This window comes from Hyla sarda, chromosome 7 (assembly GCF_029499605.1).
Source record: "Hyla sarda isolate aHylSar1 chromosome 7, aHylSar1.hap1, whole genome shotgun sequence".
NCBI lineage: Eukaryota > Metazoa > Chordata > Amphibia > Anura > Hylidae > Hyla > Hyla sarda.
Window position 1 is genome coordinate 209,090,349 of NC_079195.1, and position 25,006 is coordinate 209,115,354.

The 25,006-nt window shown below is 43.0% G+C and overlaps 1 protein-coding gene across 1 annotated transcript in view; it reads right to left on the reverse strand.

The window, feature by feature from the left end:
* Positions 1 to 950: 950 nt before the first annotated feature.
* Positions 951 to 25,006, reverse strand: part of LOC130283214 (cytochrome P450 4A6-like) — a 30,452-nt gene continuing 6,396 nt past the window's right edge. The window contains exons 5-12 of the mRNA XM_056532419.1: positions 23,556 to 23,680; positions 19,985 to 20,010; positions 19,264 to 19,370; positions 17,231 to 17,421; positions 14,185 to 14,318; positions 11,793 to 11,857; positions 10,286 to 10,368; positions 951 to 2,721 (exon numbers count right to left, since the gene is read on the reverse strand). Of these exons, the coding sequence (XP_056388394.1) occupies positions 2,532 to 2,721; positions 10,286 to 10,368; positions 11,793 to 11,857; positions 14,185 to 14,318; positions 17,231 to 17,421; positions 19,264 to 19,370; positions 19,985 to 20,010; positions 23,556 to 23,680 (921 nt within the window). The 3' untranslated portion in view covers positions 951 to 2,531. The remainder of the gene's footprint in view (positions 2,722 to 10,285; positions 10,369 to 11,792; positions 11,858 to 14,184; positions 14,319 to 17,230; positions 17,422 to 19,263; positions 19,371 to 19,984; positions 20,011 to 23,555; positions 23,681 to 25,006) is intronic.

Genomic DNA, 25,006 nt, shown 5'->3' on the forward strand with positions numbered 1-25,006 from the left:
TTGCAACATCTGGAGGTCCGCAGATTGAAGACCACTGCATAGGAGGTAATACTCACGTGTCCCCGCCGCTCCGGACCCGTCACCGCTGCCCTGGATGTCGCTCCATCGCTGTCGCCGTGTCCCCGTCGCTCCGGAACGTCTCTGCTGCCGGCCGGGTATCCTCGCTCTCCGTCGCCGTCATCACGTCGTTACGTATGTACGCGACGACGTGATGACGAGGAAGGAGAGCTCTGGCCATACAGGGGATCCCTGAACGGAGAAGACACCGAGGAGGCAGGTAAGGTCCCTCCCGGTGTCCTGTAAACACTAACCCGGCTATTCAGTCGGGCTGTTCGGGACCGCCGCGGTGAAATCGCGGCGGTCCCGAACAGCCCGACTGAACAGCCGGGTTAGTGTCACTTTCCCTTCAGACGCGGCGGTCAGCTTTGATCGCCGCGTCTGAAGGGTTAATACAGGGCATCACCGCTATCGGTGATGTCCTGTATTAGCCGCGGGTCCCGGCCGTTGATGGCCGCAGGGACCGCCGCGATAGGGGTGTTTTCGCCGTATAAGACGCACCGACTTTTTCGGGGAAGAAAAAGTGCGTCTTATACGGCGAAAAATACGGTATTTGCAAAATTCGCATATTCGCAGCCTTTTTTTACTCTGCGCCATAAAATTCACATGCGCATATGCAATATCGCGTGATAAAAGAGCTAAAAGAAACGAGGGATCAATATGCGCAAAAATTTGCATATTAAAAAAAGACGCATATGCGAATTTTCAGGCGCCCGAAAGTCTGACACAGTAACTAGTATTAGAGCCTTGTTTACACCACAAGCTGGAAGCAGGGAGGGATGATCACTGTGATGTGTACTGTGAAAAAAAAAAGCGTATATCAGTAATTACGAATATTGGCGCCCAACACTATATAGGACTGCCATTCTAGATGCTGGACCATCTACCATACCATATATATCCTTTTATAATATTTTTCATTTTATTGTAGTAGTGGGCATTTTATCTTTGTCATCAATTGTCTTATGCTAGTCCTGTGACAGGACTGATAATTGTGTTTTGGTTATATAGTGCAGCATAGGCTTTTATTATAGAATACTGTAAGAGTTGCTGCCATCTTGATTTTTTTCAAACCCTCTGATATGGCTTTCCTTATGCAGCCTATATTTCCCTTCAGTATTTTTATTGAAGTCACATAGATATTATAACATCATACCCATGCAACAAATTTTAAATTTTTTAACAAACAAAAGGAAGAAAACAATAATTCTAAAGTGAATATTTCCATTTGTAGAAATAGATGGGAGCAATATCATTACTATTCCTATCTAAGTGTAGCGAGTGTCTCAGTGTATTCTTATGTGATGCAACTTCAGCCTGTTTCCTTGTCATACGTTTCTCCCTGTCATTTCTTACAAGCAGGAAGAGGTGAGGACGAGTAGTTTCAATCTACATCTCATAGGAATATACTACAGATCCTGAAGATAGCAGAGGCAGGCAGTGTGAGTCAGAAGAGTTGTAAAACTCTGCAGCTAATCATTGTATGGACTCACCTACTATATCACTTCTCTCCGGCTCCCTTACAGCAGAAATGATATATTCAGCAGCGCTTTGTGCATGGAGGGATGTACAGAGGAACAATGAGGGCAGAGATTGGTGGGAAGGTGTCAGAGCTGCCAGGATGAATACTATAAGTAATGATGTAATCAGGGGTCCTGGGGAAAAAAAAGTGTGGGAACTCACCCAAGATTTCCACTTAAAGAGGTAGTAGCCATTTTATACCCTATCCAAAGAATAGGGGGTAAGATGTCTGATCCCAGGGGTCCTGCTGCTGGGGACCCCCACGTTCTCCCTGCTGCTCCCAGCTTTTGTTTAGAGCGTTGGGTGCGTTGCCGGAGGCTCGTGATGTCAAGGTCACGGCCCCTCAATGCAAGTCTATGGGAGGGGGCGTGAACGCCCCCTCCCATAGACTTGCATTGAGGGGGCATTACTGTCACGAGCCTCTGCCCTGCATCACCAGTCATCCGGCACGGAGCGAAGTTCGCTCCGTGCACCGGATGTCTGGGGTACCGCAGCCTAGATCGCGGGGGTCCCCAGCAGAGGGACACCCACAATCAGACATCTATAAGATGTCTAGGGGTGGAGTACCCCTTTAAGGGCTGGTCCTGCAGGACTCCTGCTAATGGGAACTGCGTTCCTGCTGTGGAAAAAGTGCAGGAACTCCGTTCCCATGAGTTCCTGCAGGACTTGAGCCCTGGATGTAATCCTGTAGTTCACAGCCATATAAGAGAGACTGGCATCCTGTCTACACAGTAGAGCATGTCATTTTAGTGGGGATCATCTGACACAATTGAAACAATAAAATGGCTCAATATGTATGGATGAAACTGAGCTGGGATTAAACAAATTACACTGCAGGAATATTGCAGGTGAATTAGCCTTATAAGTCAAAAATATTTGAGTAGGTGGTTGTATTCTTGAAACCCTCTAAATTATATATAATTATAAATAATAATATCAAGAAATGTATTACATCAGATGTTTTTTGTCTTGTCACAGTCTATTTTCTTTAGATGGAGGTGAATCCCATTCAAGGAGCGTAAGACTAACTGGGCTCGTGTTAGTGGTTCTCGCTCAGGATCTGGATGTAGCTCAAACTTTTGTAAGGTTAAAGCCACAGCAACTTTCATTTCATTCATTGCAAAGTTCTGGCCAATGCAATTCCTAGGAGTAAGAATAATCAAAGATAAGGTACAGATATTTGCAATAAAATGTATAATACCTAAAAACTATTTTATAAAGGATGATCCACAAAACATACTGATGATCCTGATGTTCTGTGTGTACAATGATAAAGCTCCATATGACCTCTTTAATTGTTGTCTACATGTTCTGTATAGATCAGTGATGGCGAACCTATGGCACGCCGAGCCCCCTCTGTGGGCACACGGCCATAGTTCGCCATCAGCCCATTCGGGACATGCCTGTGTTCCGAAAGATCTTTTCGGGACACAAGGATGCCCCAGTTACCTTTCTGCGGTCCCGCGTTAACTTTAAAAATGCAGGGGCCGCCGGGAGGTAGCGTACGCAGGGACGTCATTGATGTCCCGTGCGTGCGCCCATAGCAACAGCAGAGCAGCGAGGAGGAGGACGTGCACGAGCATGGAAAGTAACCTGTATGTTGTACGTCATCTTCAGTGTTCCGACTGCCACAACTGCAGTCCCAGGACCTACTGCTATGGCCTGTAGGCCATAGCAGTAGATTGTGACCCCGGACTGGAGGAGCATCAGTCGGAACACTGAAGTGGGGCAGTACACAGACATACAGCGTCCAGCCATACACTGTATATGATTGGAGGCTGTATGTCTGTGGGGGAGCTATACTGCACCTAATGTGGGGAACTATACTGCCCCTAATGTGGGGGAACTATACTGCCCCTAATGTGGGGGAACTGTACTGCACCTAATGTGGGGGAACTGTACTGCAACTTATGTGGGGGAACTATACTGCACCTAAAGTGGGGGAAATATACTGCACCTAATGTGGGGGAAATATACTGCACCTAATGTGAGGAACTATACTGCACCTAGTGTGGGGAACTATATTGCACTTAATATGGGGGAACTATACTGCACCTAGTGTGGGGAACTCTACTGCACTTAATATGGGGGAACTATACTGCACCTAATGTGAGGGAACTATACTGCACCTAATGGGAGAGAACTATACTGCACCTACTGTGGGGGGAACTACAACCTAATGTGGGGGGAACTTACAATCTAATGTGGGGGAACTAAACTGCACCTAATGTGGGGGAACTATGCTGCACCTAATGTGGGGAAACTATACTGCACCAAATGTGGGGGAACTATGTGGTGGGAACTACAACCTAATGTGGGGGGGACTTATACTGCCTGCATCATGTGGGAGAAACTGTGCTGCCAATCTAATGTGGGGGAACTACAACCTAATGTGGGGGAACTATAAACTATCAATTAAAAAAAAAAAGTTTGAATCATTGAACTCTGTTGTTGTGTTCTTCTTTTAAAACAAAAGATGTTAATTAGTTAGGTCAACCTTATGAGTTGTTTTTTTCTAAACTTAAACCTCAGTATTCTGATTTAATTGCTGTGCTGGCACTTTAAGGGAAAAAAAGTTGGCGTGCATTACGGTTGGGGCTCAGAAAGGTTCGCCATCACTGATATAGATGGAAAGTCTATTTCCTCTGTTGGGTCCAAGAAAACAGATCAAGGGCATACATACCATAGTGGCAGACCACACGACTGGTATGGGGCCCTTGTCCTGGTTGATCCCATTTCTTTCTCTCTTGGTAAAAAAGTGTGCAAAACTCATAAAGGGGAATAAACATAAGAGGAACAAAGGAAAAGATGATCCAGCAGAGTTCATTCAAATCCAGTCTTTATTGAAGATAAAAGCAGTACATTAAATATGGATGGATGGGAACAATGTCTGGACGCGTTTCGAACGGTAATTTGTCCTTTGTCACAGATAACCCACAACCACCAAGTGTCTATTTTTATAGACAACTGGGCTCCAATGGAAAATGTGCAAACACATGTGCAATAAATACAAACATTAAAACATGTTACCTCCCACTTACAAGGCAAGTGAGCCAATGCTGTTGTGAACAAGAGCACTTCAAATAAACATGAAAGAGGCCACAGTCCGAGTCTGACACAAGACCCTGTTCACACATAGCACTTTGACATATGAGAATAAATATGAACATCCAAAATTACTCGAGCCAGTGAAATAATTACACTATCTTATTCTTATCATCACTTCATAGACTTCAAGATGACCAACTAGACAATGGAATCAGAAAAACAACAATAAAAAAATTAATCCTAATAATGTAAAAATAATTATTTTCTGATATTGAGTCCAGCTGGTTCAACTGTATTCAAAGTGAATCGCCAAAATGCTCCACCATTGAGAAGTCTTCTGCACAAATCTCCAAGAAACAACCATGCAACTGTGGTGTCCCGGTACCGGATTGCATCCGTTACCTTGTGGTGAGGTCCCCAAAGTCAGAGTCCCTAGGTACCGGTGTGGTCCTCATCAATAGTTAGCCCCTTGTCACCCCTTTAATAGTTAAAATTATTCAAATTCAATGTGTAAATATGTAAATAAAGTGTACTTACCTTGTTGTGGCGTCGCAGGACCTGCGAGTCACGTGATGTGTTCCAGGGCTCTATGGTTTTCTGGTTCAAGGACCTTTGGAGGAAGTCAGGGGATCGCCCACCATGCATTGTAATGGTGAGTAACAGCTGGCACGGACCAATTCAAAACGGCCCTGCCCCTGCCCATATAAGGGAGCGGCGGCCATTAATCTCTCTCTTTCCTCATGGGCTGCTGATGGAGGAGGATCTGCGCAGCTGTCATCAGCAGTGACCAGGCCCAAGCCTTGCGGCAACGGCCATCTTTACAAAACTGTGAGTTACCTCAATCCCTGTTAACTTCGCAAGATCACCGGACCTAAATAGACCCCTAAATCCGGACGGATCTCTTCACCAATCCTAATTCTAATAATCCTTTGGATAAGTCAATGGTCCTCAGCATCTGTCAATCACTGCCGTGCTGTATAGAGACTGTATTACTAAGACTGTTGCTGTTAATTGGATGTACCGCAAGTACCTCAGTAAAGTTTATGCAAGTTCATCTGTATTGTGGACCTTCATTCATTTAAGCATGCACTTATCGTTTCTGGGAGGGGAGGCGATAGGCCGAAGATTTACCTCAGCGTTTCTACCCTCACCATGGCGTCACGAGTGACAAGGGTTAAATTAACCCCTCATATACCGAAGCAACACCCCAACTACACTGCACCCCAAGGCACTTACCAAACAACCATCAGATAATATTTCTGCAAGAGTTGGATCCTTTTTTAATATATGTAGATGTTTTCAGGCTTTTTCAATGTTGCAATCCTTGGTCCAGCGGGTCCCCGGTTTTCTGAGGGGCACAAAGGATGTTCTGATGCAATTGGAAGGCGTGACATGGGATGCTGGATACAGCTGGGTGGCATGTGATATCGTCTCGCTGTATACCAGCATCCCATGGGATGTAGCATTAGTTGCCCTTGAATTTCATCTATTCACACACAGACAGTACTCCCCTGATTTATGCAAATTTATTTTGCAGGCGACCCAGTTTCTGATGTCCCACAACTACTTTGTTTTTAATGGTGACTATTTTTTGCAGATGAGTGGAGTACAACCCATTTGCAACTGACATTCAATGGTACGGAAAATACATTGATGATGTGCTCCTTATTTGGCGTTCCGATGTATCTTCTGAACCAGATCTTATGCATTATTTCAATAGTAATAAATTTAATCTGAAATTCACTTTTGAGGTGTACAGGGATACCGTATCGTTTCTTCACGTGACCCTGCTGGGAACAGCTGGTTGTACTGTGCAGTCTATCTTACAGAAAGCCCATTTTGAGAAACACATTGCTACGAGCTGACAGTAACCACCCCAGACACACCACCAGGGCCATTCCAATAGGCGAGTTAACAAGATTGAAAAGGAATAATACCTTACTTGCAACTTATGAGACACAAAAATCTGATCTCATGAGCAGATTGCAAGAAAGAGGGTATTGAAATAGGATTTGGAACGCAGCTGATAAACGAGTAAGTAGGAGAGAGAACAGAATTATTACTACCTAAACAGTCTAATAAAGCATTGACACTTAAAAAACCTATCTTAGCTTTAACCTTCCCTCCATACTTTGAAAAAGCCTGTAACATTATCTACAAACATCTACATTTATTAAAACAGGATCCAACTCTAGCAGAAATATTCTCTGATGGTTGCATGGTTGTTTCTAAAAGAAGCTCGCTCCCTAGGTGATTTTTTGGCATCTAATTCCTTAGGTGCCAATTCACACACTTCGGAAACATGGCTGCGATGCAACGGCTTTCACAAATGTGGTAGACAGCCATGTCACACCTGCAGCTATGTTAAATCCAGTAAAACCTTTTCTAACTCAAAAAGGGATAGAAAATTAACAATAATATTTTTTTTTTAAATTGCTGCTCAACTAATGTTGTTTATATCGTTAAGTGCTCCAGTTGTGAATTAAAATATGTAGGATGCACTAAGGGGAAGCTTAAAACTAGAATTTTGGAGCATCTCAATGAATGTCAACAATTCCTACGTACACGTTCATCAGCGTCTTCCCATTTTGCTAACATACATCATGGTTCACATGATGCCTTTGTGGCATATGCGATTGAAAAAGTTTTACCACAGGAGCGGGGAGGAGATTTGCGCAGAAGACTTCTCCATCGTGGAGCATTCTGGCAATTCACTTTGAATACAGTTGAACGAGCTGGACTCCATATCAGAAAATAATTATTTTTACATTATTAGGATTCATTTTTTATTGTTGTTTTTCTGATTCCATTGTCTAGTTGGTCATCTTGAAGTCCATGAAGTGATGATAAGAATAAGATAGTGTAATTATTTCACTGGCTCCAGTAATTTTGGATGTTCATATTTATTCTTGTTACGCCGAGCGCTCCGGGTCCCTGCTCCTCCCCGGAGCGCTCGCGGCGTTCCTCTCTCTGCAGCGCCCCGGTCAGACCCGCTGACCGGGAGCGCTGCACTGACACTGCCGGCGGGGATGCGATTCGCATAGCGGTACGCGCCCGCTCGCGAATCGCATCCCAAGTCACTTACCTGTCCCGGTCCCCGGCTGTCACGTCCTGGCACGCGCGGCTCCGCTCCTTAGGGCGTGCGCGCGCCAGCATTCTAAGTTTTAAAGGGCCAGTGCACCAATGATTGGTGCCTGGCCCAATCTGTCTGATTAGCTTCCACCTGTCACCTGTCTATTTAACCTCACTTCCCCTTCCCTTCCTTGCCGGATCTTGTTGCCATTGTGCCTTGAGAAAGTGCTTACTGTGTTTACTATAACTGTGTTCCTGACCTCTTGCTATCTCCATTGACTACGAACCTTGCCGCCTGCCCCGACCTTCTGCTACGTCTGACCTTGCCTCTGTCTAGTCCTTCTGTCCCACGCCTTCTCAGCAGTCAGAGAGGTTGAGTCGTTGCTGGGGGATATGACCTGGTTGCTACCGCCGCAGCAAGACCATCCCGCTTTGCGGTGGGCTCTGGTGAATACCAGTAGCAACCTAGAACCGTTCCACCGACACGGTCCACGCCAATCCCTCGCTGACACAGAGGATCCACATCCAGCCTGCCGAATCGTAACAATTCTCATATGTCAAAGTGCTATGTGTGAACAGGGTCTTGTGTCAGACTCAGACTGTGGCCTCTTTCATGTTTATTTGAAGTGTATTGCTACCAGTTCGGACAGTCCTGCTGGGCATGGGTCTTGTTCACAACAGCATTGACTCACTTGCCTTGTAAGTGGGAGGTAACATGTTTTAATGTTTGTATTTATTGCACATGTGTTTGCAGTTTTTCCATTGGAGCCCAGTTGTCTATAAAAATAGACACTTGGCGGTTGTGGGTTATCTGTGACAAAGGACAGATTACAGTTCGAAACGCGTCCAGGCATTGTTCCCATCCATCCACGTTTAATGTTCTGCTTTTATCTTCAATAAAGACTGGATTTGAATGAACTCTGCTGGATCATCTTTTCCTTTGTTCCTAGTCTGCACGCACTTGGTCCAGGCGGATCCGTGCAGAGCTTCCTAAGGGAGGTGGGCTGGCCGCTACTCTGTGTTTGAATAAACATAAGACCCTTCTGTCTGGGAGGATATAATCAGATTCCATAATAGGAGGTATATCGATATTTGCCGCCTTGGTTCTATGTACACTGCTGTTTCTGATCATTTAGCTTCTACAACTTCAATACAGACCTATGTGTCTCCATGGTAACAGACAACAAGCAAACTCTTTGTAGTCTGATCCTGCAGCCATACTCTCTTCTATGTGCCCTTTACTTAATGGAGTAACCATAGCTTGTAATATTATCCCTTATCCTTTGAGATAGGGCATAACAAGCTGATGGTTGGGGGCCAGACTCCTGGGACCCCCACAGATCATGACAACAAAGAAAAACTGTCCCCCAGGTAAATTAAGTGCACTGTAATTGGTGGGGTCCAAGAGACCAGCAGGGTGTTCACTGTAACGGGTATTTCCGGTCTGTCTACCTAAACCTTAAGGGAGGGGAAAAGCAACAATGACGCTCTCGTCCTCATATTCCATCCTATATAAGTAGGTGGGTTAGGGTTGATTTAAATCTAAATGTTTAGTTGACATAAGTAACATTTGACCAAGTTACATCAAAATATATCCAGCTATTTGGAAATGATGCTGGAACATATATATGTACATACACACATTGGGGTTGATTTAGTGTGTAGTTTTTTTCCCGACAGGTACTTTTCCATAGTATTTACTGATCTTTCCCTACGTTTTGCTTTTTTTGACAACAGATCTAAACTCTTGGGTTTTCCAGAGCTAAAATACCCCACATTTTACATGGAAACCTTAGTAAATATGTCAGGAACATGCCATATTGTCGGTGACACACCCCTTTCCTCTGTCGGCCATGCCCCTTTTTCGGGTGTGATGGAGTGATTGTCGGGTTTGATGTTTTTTTGTCTAAATTCAGCTGCAAAACCTGACACAAAACGATCGGAAACACATTAGTAAGTAACCCCCATTGAGTTTTAGATAGACATATATGAAATAGATAGATATAGTAGGTAGATACAGAACCACAAAAAAAGTTCAACAGCACTCCAAAGATAAGTGAAAGCAAACGTGCTTTATTGACTTTATGGTCAGAAGTAGATGCAACGTTACAACAGCATCACACTGTCATGTTTGAGAAAGACACCGTGATGCTGTTGAAACGTTGCATCCACTTCTGACCATAAAGTCAATAAACAACGTTTGCTTTCATTTATCTTCGGAGTGCTGTTGGACTTTTTTGTGGTTCTGGATCTATCATTTCAGTCTGAAATTGGGACTGCGTCTATGGTCCGCTTGCAACCTATACTTCAACTCATCTGTGTGATTTACCTGGTTGTGCTGCTTTTACCATTGCTGCGATAGATAGATAAATATGAGATAGATAGATAGATAGATAAATATGAGATAGATAGATATGAGATAGATAGATATGAGATAGATAGATAGATATGAGATAGATAGATAGATATGAGATAGATAAATATGTGATAGATAGATATGAGATAGATAGATAGATAGATATGAGATAGATAGATATGAGATAGATAGATAGATAGATAGATATGAGATAGATAGATATTTCATTACCTTCCTCCTGCAGAGAAGGGTAAGAAGGCATGGGAGTGTCTTGTAGATGAATTTTCCGGAGAGAACCTCAGGGGATCAAACACCTAAAAAGACACGGGACACGTGATGCTTACCACAAAGCATATTACACTTTTTTGGTAGGTTTGCACCACTGGACTTTGAACACGACTACAATTTTTGGGGGGCAGTGTTTTTGCTATTTTCACAGCTGATATATATAGTATATACTAGCTGAGTACCCGGCGTTGCCAGGTTTTTCCTTCCTAATCCTTGTTGGGGAGGAAAATAAACAAAGGAGGAAGCTTTTGACTTCATATCCCGTCCTCATATATTGTTGTCATATCCCAACCCCATATCCCGTCCTCATATCCCGACCTCCTATCCCGTCATCATATCTCGACCTCCTATCCCGTCCTCCTATCCCGTCCTCCTATCCCGACCTCCTATCCCAACCTCCTATCCCGTCATCATATCTCAACCTCATATCTCAACCTCATATCCCATCCTCATGTCCCATCCTCCTATCCCGACCTCCTATCCCGTCCTCCTATCTCGACCTCCTATCCCGTCCTCCTATCTCGACCTATCTCAATCACCTATCTCGACCTCCTATCCCGACCTCCTATCCCGTCCTCCTTTCCCGTCCTCACATCCCATCCTCCTATCCCGTCCTCCTTTCCCGTCCTCACATCCCAACCTCCTATCTCGACCTCCTATCCCGACCTCCTATCTCGACCTCCTATCCCGACCTCCTATCCTGACCTCCTAATCCGACCCGTAATATGTGTACCAGTTATTGAAATATCTCCAGCGGTACGGAGGTTATGTGGGAACATACATTTCCCATTGATTTGCATGGGACTTTAAACAAAAACCCCGACACTCACAAATGGGGGTAGTTAAGGGTTAAATTAACTATCTTATATTTTAAGTGGACATATAAGTAACATGTGACCAAGTATTATCGAAATATCTCCAGCCGTTTGGAAGTTATGCGGTAACATATATTTACCATAGACTTGTATGGGACTTTGAACATAAACCCCGCCCCTGGAAAATGGGGGTGAGTAAGGGTTAAATGACCTATCCTATGTTTGTTGTTGACATATAAGTAACATGTGGCCAAGTTTTTATGTTAATATCTTTAGCCGTTTGGACGTTTTTGTGGAACATACACACATACATACATACACACATACATACATACATACATACACACATACACACACACACGTTGAGTTTTTTTATATATATTATATATATATATATATATATATATATATATATATATATATATATATATTGCTTGGCCTTTATAAAGCACATAACTACACGCAAAGAAAAAAAAATACCAGGTGTTTGGATATGTAAGAGAACTTTAAGGTGCAACTGCATTTTGGAACAAGACCTCCAAAAGGAATTTTCAACGTGTTCTTAATATAATGTTATAACGGTATAACTGGAGGGCCATAGGGAACATAATGGTCTAGTAATGTCCTAGAATTACCTCTGGATCTTCCCAGACACTGGGGCACCTGTTTATAGCATATATACAGATGAGAACAATGGCACCTATAGACAGAAGATACAACAGTTGTTCATATATATCCGTAGTCTCCAAACTGTGGACCTACAGATGCTGCAAAACTACTAGGAGTTCTAGTTTTGCAACATCTGGAGGTCCACAGTTTGAAGACCACTAATCTTTACACTGTGTCAAAACATTCATAGAGAGATGATAGATAGATAGATAGATAGATAGATATGAGATAGATAATAGATAGATAGATATGAGATAGATAGATGATAGATAGATATGAGATAGATAGATAGATATGAGATAGATAGATAGATAGATAGATAGATAGATAGATATGAGATAGATAGATAGATAGATAGATAAATAGATAGATAGATATGAGATAGATAGATAGATATGAGATAGATAGATAGATAAATAGATAGATAGATATGAGATACAGTGGGGATCAAAAGTTTGGGCATCCCAGGTAAATAATTGTATTAATGTGTGTAAAGAAGCCAAGGAAAGATGGAAAAAAATCACCAAAAGGCATCAAATTACAGATTGGACATTCTTATAATATGTCAACAAAAGTTAGATTTTATTTCCAACATTTACACTTTAAAAATAACAGAAAACAAAAAAATGGCGTCGGCAATAGTTTGGGCACCCTGCAGAATTTATAGCATGCACTGCCCCCTTTGCAAAGCTGAGACCTGCCAGTGTCATGGATTGTTCTCAATCATCATCTGGGAAGACCAGGTGATGTCAATCTCAAAGGTTTTAAATGCCCAGACTCATCTGACCTTGCCCCAACAATCAGCACCATGGGTTCTTCTAAGCAGTTATCTAGAAATCTGAAACTGAAAATAGTTGACACTCACAAAGCTGGAGAAGGCTATAAGAAGATAGCAAAACGTTTTCAGATCTCAATATCCTCTGTTCGGAATGTAATTAACAAATGGCAGTCATCAGGAACAGTGGAAGTTAAAGCAAGATCTGGAAGACCAAGGAAAATATCAGACAGAACAGCTCGCAGGATTATGAGAAAAACAATTTAAAACCCATGTTTGACTACACAATCCCTCCAGAAAAATCTGGCAGACACTGGAGTTGTGGTACACTATTCCACTATAAAGAGATACTTGTACAAATATGGTCTTCATGGAAGAGTCATCAGAAGAAAACCTCTTCTACATCCTCACCACAGAAATCAGTGTTTGAACTTTGCAAATGAACATATAGACAAGCCTGATGCATTTTGGAAACAAGTTCTGTAGACCGATGAGTTTAAAATTGAACTTTTTGGCCGGAATGAGCAAAGGTACGTTTGGAGAAGAAGGGGAACAGAATTTAATGAAAAGAACCTCTGTCCAACTGTTAAGCACAGGGGTGGACCAATCATGCTTTGGGGTTGTATTGCAGTCAGTGGCACAGGGAACATCTAACGAGTAGAAGGAAAAATGGATTCAATAAAATTTCAACAAATTTTGGATGCTAACGTGATGCCATCTGTGAAAAAGCTGAAGTTAAAGAGAGGATGGCTTCTGCAAATGGATAATGATCCTAAACACATCTCGAAATCAACGGGGGATTACATCAAGAGGAGTAAACTGAAGGTTTTGCCATGGCCTTCACAATTTCCTGACCTTAACATAATTGAAAATCTATGGATGGACCTTAAAAGAGCAGTGCTTGACAGACAGCCCAGAGAACTCAAAGAACTGGAAGACTTTTGTAAGGAAGAATGGACAAAGATACCTCAAATAAGAATTGAAATACTCTTGGCTGGCTACAAAAAGCTTTTACAAGCTGTGATACTTGCCAATGGGGCAGTACAAGATATTAACTCTGCAGGGTGCCCAAACTTTTACAGATGCCATTTTTTTGTTTTCTGTTATTTTGAAAGTGTAAATGATGGAAATAAAATCTAACTTTTGTTGACATATTATAAGAATGTCTAATCTGTAATTTGATGCCTTTTGGAGATTTTTCCATCTTTCCTTGGCTTCTTTTCACACATTAATACAAATTTTTACCTGGGGTGCCCAAACTTTTGATCCCCACTGTAGATATGAGATAGATAGATATGAGATAGATAGATAGATAGATAGATAGATAGATAGATAGATAGATATGAGATAGATAGTCATTCTTCTACAAAGTAATTGAAAAATGGCCATTAAATATGGGATAATCTATGAGATAGATAGATAGATAGATAGATATATGTGAGATAGATAGATATAAGATATATAGATGATAGATAGAAGATAGATAGATAGATAGATAGATATTAGATAGATAGATAGATAGATAAATAGTTATTCTTCTACAAAGTAATTGAACAATGGCCATAAAATATTAGTTGACTGACCTTTTGGCAGGCTCCGTCCATCAAAGAATGTGATTGGTTCCTTAAGTTGGCGGGCCACTTCTGGTACAGGCGGGTAGAGGCGCATGCTCTCCTTAATACACATAGTGGTGTATGGCAGCTTTGTCAGGTCTTCCCTGGCTCACACAATTGAGAAACATAACCCTAAGACATGCAGATAACTTAAAAAAAAGGATGGGTAAACGGGTTAGGTTCCCACCATGTAATTCTGCTGTGTGTCACTCTCAGCTATGTGTAGGCATCAGGTCCTTTCATTACGAAGGTCCAAACGTCGTGGATGCTGACGTGTAGCATTAATGCTGTTTTAATGCAGACTTTTAAGACTAAGTGACAACGTTCACAAAGAATTCACAATACCATCTCTCCTGTTTTCATGCAACTCCATAACCAAGGTTGTATCTAGCATAGAGGCAGTCTATGGGTATGATACGTGGTAAGATGAACCAGTCAAGGTCCCACCAACATTAAGGCATATGTATAACTGATTGGAAAAGAGAAAGAAACAACAGCTCACACCTCCTCGCTTACACACTGGAGCACAGACAGGCCGGCAGTGTCCCCAGACCTACGTCACATCAATATCCATCTGATGTGCCATGACTAAGGGTCATACTGATCCGAAATGCGTTGGCATTTAATTTCCTATATTGTTTGTTGCTCATTAAATGAAAGAATAAAGCATTCCTTTTTTACCACACTGACAAGCTGGATTTTTTATTGTGGATGTGGATCTGATGTAGGTCCGGGGACACTGCCGGCCTGTCCGTGTTCCAGTATGTAGGTATGAATCTATGTATGTATAGTTATTATGCCATAAGTTTTTAATTGGAAAAGCCATTTAAATGGGTCATCCGTAGACTAAATCCTATTCCTCACCCGCAGCTCCAATCACTCTCAATAAGGCTTAAAGGGGTACTCAGATGAAAAACAATTTTTTTTTCAAACTGGTGCCAGAAAATCAAACAGGTTTGTAAATTACTTCTATTGAAAAAATTGAATCCTTCCAGTACTTATCAGCTTCTGTATGCTCCAAAGGAAGTTGTGTAGTTCTTTTCTGTCAGACCATAGTGCTCTCTGCTGACACCTCTGTCCATGTCAGGAACTATCCAAAGCAGGAGAGGTTTGCAATGGGTATATGCTTCGAATCTGGACAGTTCCTGACACAGACAAAGGTGTCAGCAGAGAGCACTGTGGTCAGACAGAAAAGAACAACTCAACTTTCTACAGCAGCTGATAAGTACTGGAAGGGTTAAGATTTTTCAATAGAAGTATATCACAAATCTGTTTAACTTTCTGGAGCCAGTTGATATGAAATTTCATTTTTTCCACCGGAGTACCCCTTTAAGCACTGTACTTGACTTTCCATAGCATGTATGCTGCTGTTTCATTTAGTCCCTACTTCTCTTGATCAGTGGGAATCTTAGAGGTTGAGCCTACACAGTTTAGATACTTATTCCCTATCCTGTAGATTAGTATTTCCCAACAAGGGTGCCTCCAGCTGTTACAAAACTACAACACCCAGCATGCCCGGACAGCCAACGGCTGTCCGGGTATGCTGGGAGTTGTAGTTTTGCAACAGCTGGAGGCACCCTTGTTGGGAAACACTGCTGTAGATAGTGGATACAGAATTATTTTAGTATCATTCCCTTTAGTGACGTTGGGCACTTATTGAAGAGTGGGCTTGTGCTCGATCATAACAGCCAATCATAAGAGCAGGCAATGGGGCTCTTGTAGTTGTAACAAATCTTCAGTTTCCTGCTGGTGACCACAGAGGCTTAAAGGGATACTCTGCCCCTAGACATCTTATCCCCTATCCAAAGGATAGGGAATAAGATGTCTGATCGCGGGGGTCCCGCCGCTGGGCTGTCAGGGCATGCTGGGAGATGTAGCTTTGCAACAGCTGGACAGCCACAGGGAATCACTGATGCAGTATGTCAATCTCGGCCCATGCTGCCTGAGTGATGTCCTCCCACTCTGTGTCAGGGGCGTCACTCATCAAACGTCCCGGCAGCCAACGCTGCTCAATGAGCCTGCCGGAGCCGCACTGATCTGTGAAAGAAACCTATGAGCCCAGACCGTTGGGACCACAAAATGACATTACATATACTGAGTGTCTGTTTACAAGAGACAAATATAAAGCACCCCACAGGGAGTAGCACCATTTTAAGAAAAAATGCCCAAAAATCCCTTAGGTAACAGTCATGCAGAATATTTAACATATTTGGATTTCAGCCAATCAGAGAGCAGCACTGCCCACATAGAACTCCCAGGAGGAGCAGCGTGTCACACATGTGATGTCATAACCACTGTCCACCAGAGAGCAGCACTGAGCAGAAATAACACGGCTCCTGCTCATTGTTCATCAGTGAGGGGCCCATGCTGGACACTGTAGGGACCCGGGAATGCAGATTCATACACAGGTTTGGTTAGTGTCGTTCCATGTACATTTCTATAATAAACATGTAAATTATCTTTCTTTTCTTTTGTTTTTCTCTCTTAGATGCAGTATTTCCAGGAGGTGGAGTCGCATTTCCGGACCTACAGCAAGAAGTTGGATGAAGACATAACCCCTGGAATCACGCACATACACAGACACTTTGCCCAAATTCTAGAGGTAACCTCCTTTAGTATGCCCAGAGGAAGGGTAGTACAGTGGCCATGGATTCCCTACAGGTTTCCTCCCCTCTGGAGGTTTTTCCTGTCCTGAGTTAGTTACTGTCCGCTCTTTGTGAGTGATGGGAGGTTACATAAAATCCCTACACAAACATTTTAATAAATAATAAATAAAGTTTCCCTTTTTAACCATTCTTTGACTTGTTCGACTCATTTATTTTATTTCTGTGTATGAAAAATCGTGATAGCAAAATGTGGATGACATGTATAATGTGGATGACATGTATAATGTGGATGACATGTATATCGAATTATGGAAATATTCTTATATACTTATATACTGGTAATATAGGTATTAGAATATAGAATATTATACTAGTATTAAATAGAAATGTTGAAAATGATCGTCTCTCACCACTCCACCGTAGTCCTCTTCCCCAGGACTTCTTTGATCTCCTCCCGGCATTTCTCCTGGTGTTCGGGGTATTTAGCCAGGCAGTATAGGATCCAGGAGATGCCACTGGCCGTGGTATCGTGCCCCTCGAACATGAAGGTGTCCACCTCTGCTCGCAGGTCTTCATCTGATAGACCCCGACCATTTTCATCCTAATAATGAGATCAATTGTTATGTATTGTGGATTAGGAAAGATGAGCCTTTAGGGAACTGATTGCTTCCTTCCAGAACTATGCAAATCTTTCCAGATTTTCTCCGTGTTAGTCCACTCCTTTCTTTGGTAAAATACTGACCAAAACCCCAGACTAAAACCATATGGACCCTATTCAAAATCAATGGGACGTGTCGATACCCATTGGTGTCTGCTGTGTAACGGACCATCTGGGTCACTTCATTTGCATCTTTAATGGAGCTCCGAATGCAGATGTGAACTTAACCCAACCTGGAGATATTTGGTCCAGCCACACGTTACACGGAAATGTTGTATTAGGCTCTGCTCATATCTGCATTGGAGACTTTGTGCAGATTCTGGAATCAGAAGAGATCCAGAGTCCGGCACATACGGCACTAGGAGCAAGGACGTCCGACCAAGAATTAGGAACTGACCCAACTAAACTGGTGACGGTGGTGCACGTTCAGGCAGCAGGGAACATAATGCAAGTGTGGTGAGCCACAGGGTGTGAAGGTGAGGTGTGTGGGGCAGATGTTATTAACCCCTAAATGTTCATGATGCCAAGGCGTGGTTTTCCAGATAACCGCCCGAACGGTAGCACCGCTAGTCCTAGTTAGGCAGGGCAAATAAGAGTCCAAGGCCAGGTCAGGGTTAGTGGTAGCCTTACTGAGGTAGACAGATGGTGACAGTCTTTACAGCAAGACCAGGATCCCAGAGAGGTAACCAGTGACGGAGGGGACGTTGCAGCTTGCTGGGACTTGCAGTGACTTGACAGACTTTAGCACAGCCATGCTGACTATAATAGACTTGACTTGACTGTAGATAGTGACAGTAGACAGAGATGACTTGACTTACTGACATGTGGCTGTAATTTAGGCTTGAGGCCTCCAGGTGTGCTGGACACTGACCCTGAGACGTCTGGACTGGACTTGACCTCAGGATCTAAGAGCAATGAATGATCAAAGAGACAGATTGTAGCTCCTCCCTTCCTTATAAAGGGGGGCGGAGCAAGGAGCCCATAAGTCAAGCTGCAGGTCACCTGGTTAGCTGGTGCTCTCTGGGTAACAAACGTGAATTGAACATGTGACCACATTATCATGTGACTATCTCAAAGGTCATTTATACATAATACATATAACACTATGGGAGAGACACTGAAGGAGAGCCACTAGGACACAGAGGGACTCAACCTGACAGGGCCTAAGTACTGTAAGGGACTATATCCTGTACTGGGACATCACACAAGTAGAAAGAAAATGGCACTCACAACCAGGTGATAGCTTGATATGTTGCCTCCGCTTCTAATCACCATACCCGCCTGTGCTTTAACGGACTGAATAAAGCTATTGCCTGGTTGGTGAGTGCCGATTTCTTATTTTCTTTCTACTTGCTTTGTGCAGAATCTGTCATATTTGATGTACGGAATAATAACACTGCACGTGGCGCTATTCTTTCAGTCCAAACGGTGGACATCATGACTAGAACTAATGTAACTCAATGGGGTCCGTCAGACACCTTTGGTGTCTGTATTGCTTCAGGCCTGGCGCTTTTATTTGTATTTGACTGCTTCTATAACAGAACAGAAGAACATATTTTTAAACACAAGTATGAACTTAGTCCTATAGTAATTTAGTCCTTACCATTCTGAGGGTGATGATGCAATATATGGTCAGAGGCCACGATAACGGAGCCCCTTTTACTTAGTATCTCTCATGGCTGGCTAATATAATGGGGTCTACAGTGGGGGTCCCCATGTATGTCATCAGTAAGTCCTAATAATACATATATTTCCTCGTCATTTGTCAATAGTGCCATACTGGACCTTAGCACAGAGCAAGATATCAAGGAAGTCCAGGTGCCTCTTTTTCTGGATCTTCTCCAGCTCTGTATCTTCCTCCAGGGATTGCTTCCTCTCCTTAATGACTTTATCTACATATAAGTACAGTACATGAATACATTGAGTTTTTTTTTTTTTTGCATTAAGGGGTGTAGTGTGATGTCACGAGGGGGTGTGGCCGAACCCCCACAGAGCGCACACAGCGTCTGAAACTAAATGTTACGAACATTGGTCAGTGGAGTACCCCTTTAAATCAATGTAGCTCAGTCAATATTTTTCTGAACTATGGAGGATAACAAGGTCAATTTCATTACATTTAGCTACAACTCAAAGTTCATAACTAATGCAAACACACAATATAGCAATCGGTATGTGCTCCTGCGACTATAACCTAAAGCAAGGATAAAAAGAAAATCAATTCAGTCAGCTGCTGCCAAACTACAATTTCCCATCAAGGCCTGTTAAAGGGGTACTCTGGAGGAAAAAAAAATCATATCAACTAGTACCAGAAAGTTATACAGATTTGTAAATGACTTCTATTTGAGGTGTCCCGGTACCGTATTTTATCCAGTACCTAGTGTAGAGGTCCCCAAAGTAAGAGTAACTACGTTCAGGTAGGGTTCCTCAGGTGGGACAGCCCCTAGTCGCCTCTCCTTAAGTCTAACTGTAATGTTAATAAATGTAAATCTTAATAATTATATCTTACCTTGTACAGCGTCGCAGGACCTTTGGTCATGTGACCATGCTAGTAACCTCTATGGTATGTTGTAGGACCTTAGGAGGTCCTTGGGTCACGTGTTAACCACAAATCTCTGTAAAGGTGATTGACATCAGTATTGGACCAATTAGCGTTAGTCCAGCCCCTGCCCATATAAGGGAGCTGAGTCCAATTATCGCTCTCTTGGGTTGCTGCTCTCGTGGATCCCGGACTAACAGGACGGTGCTACGCAACTTTCAACGACACGCTAGGCCTCAAAACCTACGGCCTCAGCAGAACCAGAAATCGTGAGTTTTACTCTAATTCCTGCTAATGCTACCGTGACTACTGGACCACAACTAATTCCCCTAAATCCAGTGGAACAGCACAATACCTTAAAAGACTCTTAATGCTAACGTCCCAACCATTGTCAATCTCCAAAAGAAACGGTTGTTATGCTAAGAGACTTTATGTTAATGAAGTGTACAGAAAATCTTCAGTAAAAGTTAACGCAGTTTACAGAAACTCTCCGGTTGTGGACAATCCATTATTTTTCTCTTCCTCAAACCCATTATCATCTACCTCCCTATCATTCCGGGGAAGGGCGGCGATAGGAAAAGCTTTATAGAGGAGCCCTCACCCTGGCGTCACGAATAGCAAGGGTTAACAAGCACCCTTTGATTACCGCACAGCTACACTACCCATACCCTACACACCCCAGGCTATCACATATTTAAAAATCTTCATCCTTCCAGTACTTATCAGCTGCTGTATGCTCCAGTTGAAGTTATGTAGTCTTTCCAGTCAGACACAAGGCTCTCTGCTGACACCTCTGTCCATGTCAGGAGCTGTATAGAGCAGGAGCAAATCCCCCCTATCTTGCTCTGGACAGTTCCTGAATCAGACAGAGGTGGCAGAATGGAGCACTGTGGTCAGACTGGAAAGAACTACACAACTTCCTCTGGAGCATACAGCAGCTGATAAGTACTGGAAGGATTAAGATTGTTAAATAGAAGTGAATTACAAATCTGTATAACTTTCTGGCATTAGTTGACCTTTAAAGGGGTACTCCACTGGAAAACATTTTTTTTTAAACCAACTGGTGCCAGAAAGTTAAACAGGTTTGTAAATTACTTCTATATAAAAATCTAAATCCTTCCAGTACTTATCAGCTGCTGTATGCTCCACAGGAAGTGCTTTTCTTTATGAATTTCTTTTTTTTTCTAACCACAGTGCTCTCTACTGACACCCCTGTCCATGTCAGGAACTGTCCAAAGCATGAGAGGTTTGCAATGGGGATTTTCTCCTGCTCTGGACAGTTCCTGACAGAGGTGTCAGCAGAGAGCACTGTGGTCAGACAGATAAGAAATTCAAAAAGAAAAGAACTTCCTCTTTAGCATACAGCAGCTGATAAGTACTGGAAGGATTCAGATTTGCAACATCTGGAGGGCCACAGTTTTAGACCACTGGGTAGGCTAAATAAAAGCTGAATAATAAATAACCAAGACCCTGAAAACATTCCTCTAATGTCTATGGTCAGGATTACATCAATGGACTATAACAACTATAGCCAATAGCAACCAATCAGATCGCTTCTTTTATTTTGCAGAGGCCTTGTTAGAAATGAAAGAAGTGATCTGATTGGTTGCTATGGGCAACTGGTCAACTTTTGCTCATTGTTTTGATAAATTTCCCCCTTTATGCCTTTTGATATACAGGTTTTCTTTTTTATCTATCTATATATATATATATAAAACTCAACGTGCGTGTGTATGTATGTATATATGTATTAGTGTTGCTCGCGAATATTCGCGAATATAGCACTATTTATTCGTAATTACGAATATTCTTATTTATTTATTTATTTATTTATTTTTTCACAGTAAACATCACAGTCATCATTTCTCTCTGCTTCCAGCTTGTGTGGTGTAAAGTAGTGTTGCTCGCGAATATTCGCAATACGAATGTTATTCGCGAATGTCGCATATTCGCGAATTCGTGAATATTCGCGAATATAGCGCTATATATTCGTAATTACGAATATTTTTCTTTTTTTTTTTCTTTCACAGTACACATCACAGTGATCACCCCTCTCTGCTTCCAGCTTGTGTGGTGTAAAGAAGGCTCTAATACTACTGTGTGAGACTGGTGCGTGAATTTTCGCATATGCGAAACTTAGCATACGTTAATGTTCGCATATGCGCATTTTTGCCTATATTAACTTTGTATATGTAAATTTTCGTATATGTTATTTTCGCATACGTGCATTTTCGCATATGCGAAAATAAAACGAGAATATGCGAATATTAGCGAATATATGACAGATATTCGTCCATATATTCGCGAATATTCGCAAATTCGAATATGGCCTATGCCGCTCAACACTAGTGTAAAGAAGGTACTAATACTACTGTGTTGTTGTCAGCGGCATAGGCCATATTCGAATTCGCGATATCAATGGGAAATGTATGTTCCCTCATAACTTCCATACGGCTGGAGATATTTCAATAACTGGTACACATATTACAGGTCGGGATAGGAGGTCAAGATAGGCAGTCGGGATAGGAGGACAGGAAAGGAGGTCGGGATAGGAGGACGGGATAGGAGGTCGGGATAGGAGGTCGGGACAGGAGGTCGGGATAGGAGGTCGCGATAGGAGGTCGCGATAGGAGGTCGCGATAGGAGGTCGGGATAGATGGACTGGATAGGAGGACGGAATAGGAGGTCGAGATAGGAGGACAGGATACTAGGTTGAGATAGGAGGACGAGATATGTGGATGGGATAGGAGGACGGGATAGGAGGACCGGATAGGAGGACGGGAAAGAAGGACGAGATAGGAGGTCGAGATAGGAGGATGGGATAGGAGGATGGGATAGGAGGATGGGACAGGAGGTCGGGATAGGAGGTCGGGATAGGAGGAGGGGATAGGAGGTCGGGATAGGAGGTCGGGATATGATGACGGGATGTGAAGTCAAAAGCTTCCTCCTTTGTTTATTTTCCTCCCCAACAAGGATTAAAAAGGAAAAAGCCGGGTACTCAGCTAGTACTATATATAGGGGGAGATTTATCAAAACCTTTCCAGAGGAAAAGTTGCCCAGTTGCCCATAGTAACCAATCAGATCACTTCTTTCATTTTGCAGAGGCCTTGTTGAAAATGAAAGAAGCAAGCTGATTGGTTGCTATGGGCAACTGGGCCACTTTTCCTCTGGACGGGTTTTGATAAATCTCCCCTTAGTAAAGTGTATCAGGAGCCTAATCTCCCTTTCTCAGTTGCGGGCACCTGTCAATAAACGTATAGATACTTTATCCTAACAGAGTTCATATAAGATCAATACTGGGCAGCCACCATTCCAGTGCCGCCGCATCTTTTATCCATTTACTTGTGGATACGTTTGGCACTGTTTTTGGAAAGCAGTGTTTTTGATTTTTTTTTTTTGTTCCTGTACATCCCCTTTAAAGAAATGTATATCCATATGTTTACAAAAGATACACATTTTTACCAATGTGTTTATCGATCGCGTTCAAAATAACATTTGTATTTTATTTTATTTATTTATATATTTTTTTTTATATACAAACCTGTCCAGTTGGCAATTGCTCTGGTAACTAAAGGCGCATTTCATGATGGAGTCCAGGGTCATGAGGCTGACATGATGGAAAAGCTCCACTGGGTTTTGATCTGGGATAAGTTGTTCCCATTTGTCCTAAAACAACGAGAGTCAATGAAGGTAACAACATGTTTCAGAGATCACCGGATTATAACTGGCGTTAAGGCTGCGCTCACATCGCTTTTTCTCCATCTGACTTGAGTATGCGATGTTATAACTTAAAATCGTATGAAATCGTATATAAAGTCGGATCCATTGGCCTCCATTAAAAAATCAGATCCATTACACACATCAGATTTGATCCGAATCTGATTTCACCCAATTTTTGTTCGGGTCTTAAATTGGGTTTGACCACTATTTCAGAACGGAGCAAAAAATTGTGTGAAATCGGATGCGGATCAAATAGGATGTGGGTAATGGATCCGATTTTTTAATGGAGGCCAATGGATCCGACTTTATATACGATTTCATACGATTTTAAGTTATAACATCGCATACTCAAGTCAGATGGAGAAAAAGCGATGTGAGCGCAGCCTAAGACAATGAGTATAATAGTAACCGGAATAATTGGTGTCCACTGAGGCCTGTGCTATGCCATAGACCAGAGGTAGTCAACTAGTTTTAGGAAATCTTTGCTTACATGGGTCTGCAGTGATGTGAAGGAACGTAACCAAAGGAAGAAAGAAAGCCGGCCACTCACCATAATCCATCTTCAAAGTTTATTCCAGCAGTTAATGCTCACATAACAAAGTGGGGGAGAGGGGTGAAAGTGGGGGGGGGGGGGGGTTGTACAGATAGGCAACAAGCTCCGTTTCGCACTTAGCAAGTGCTTCTTCCGGACAAAACTGTGGGGGAAATGTTGGTGCGTCTTTTACGGCAAATACCTGTGCTATCACGGAGATCCCTGCGGCCATCAATGGCCGGGACCCGCGGCTAATACAGGACATCACCGATCGCGGTGATGCCCTGTATTAACCCTTCAGACGCGGCGATCAAAGCTGACCGCCGCGTCTGAAGCGAAAGTGACACTAACCCGGCTGCTCAGTCGGGCTGTTCGGGACCGCCGCGGGGAAATCGCGGCGTCCCGATCAGCTTACAGGACACCGGGAGGGACCTTACCTGCCTCCTCGGTGTCTTCTCCGTGCCGGGATCCCCTGCATGGTCGGCGCTCTCCTTCGTCGTCATCACGTTGTCGCGCACGCCGTCCCGTCATCCAATAGGAGCGGCGTGCGTAGCGGCGTGATGGCGGCGACGGTAGAGCGAGGATACCGGGCAGCAGAGACATTCCGAAGCGACGGGGACTCCCCGGGGACGCGGCAACAACGATGGAGGGCGACATCCAGGGCAGCGGTGACGAGCGGTGACAGTCCGGAGCGGCGGAGACACGTGAGTATTACCTCCTATACCAGTGGTCTTCAACCT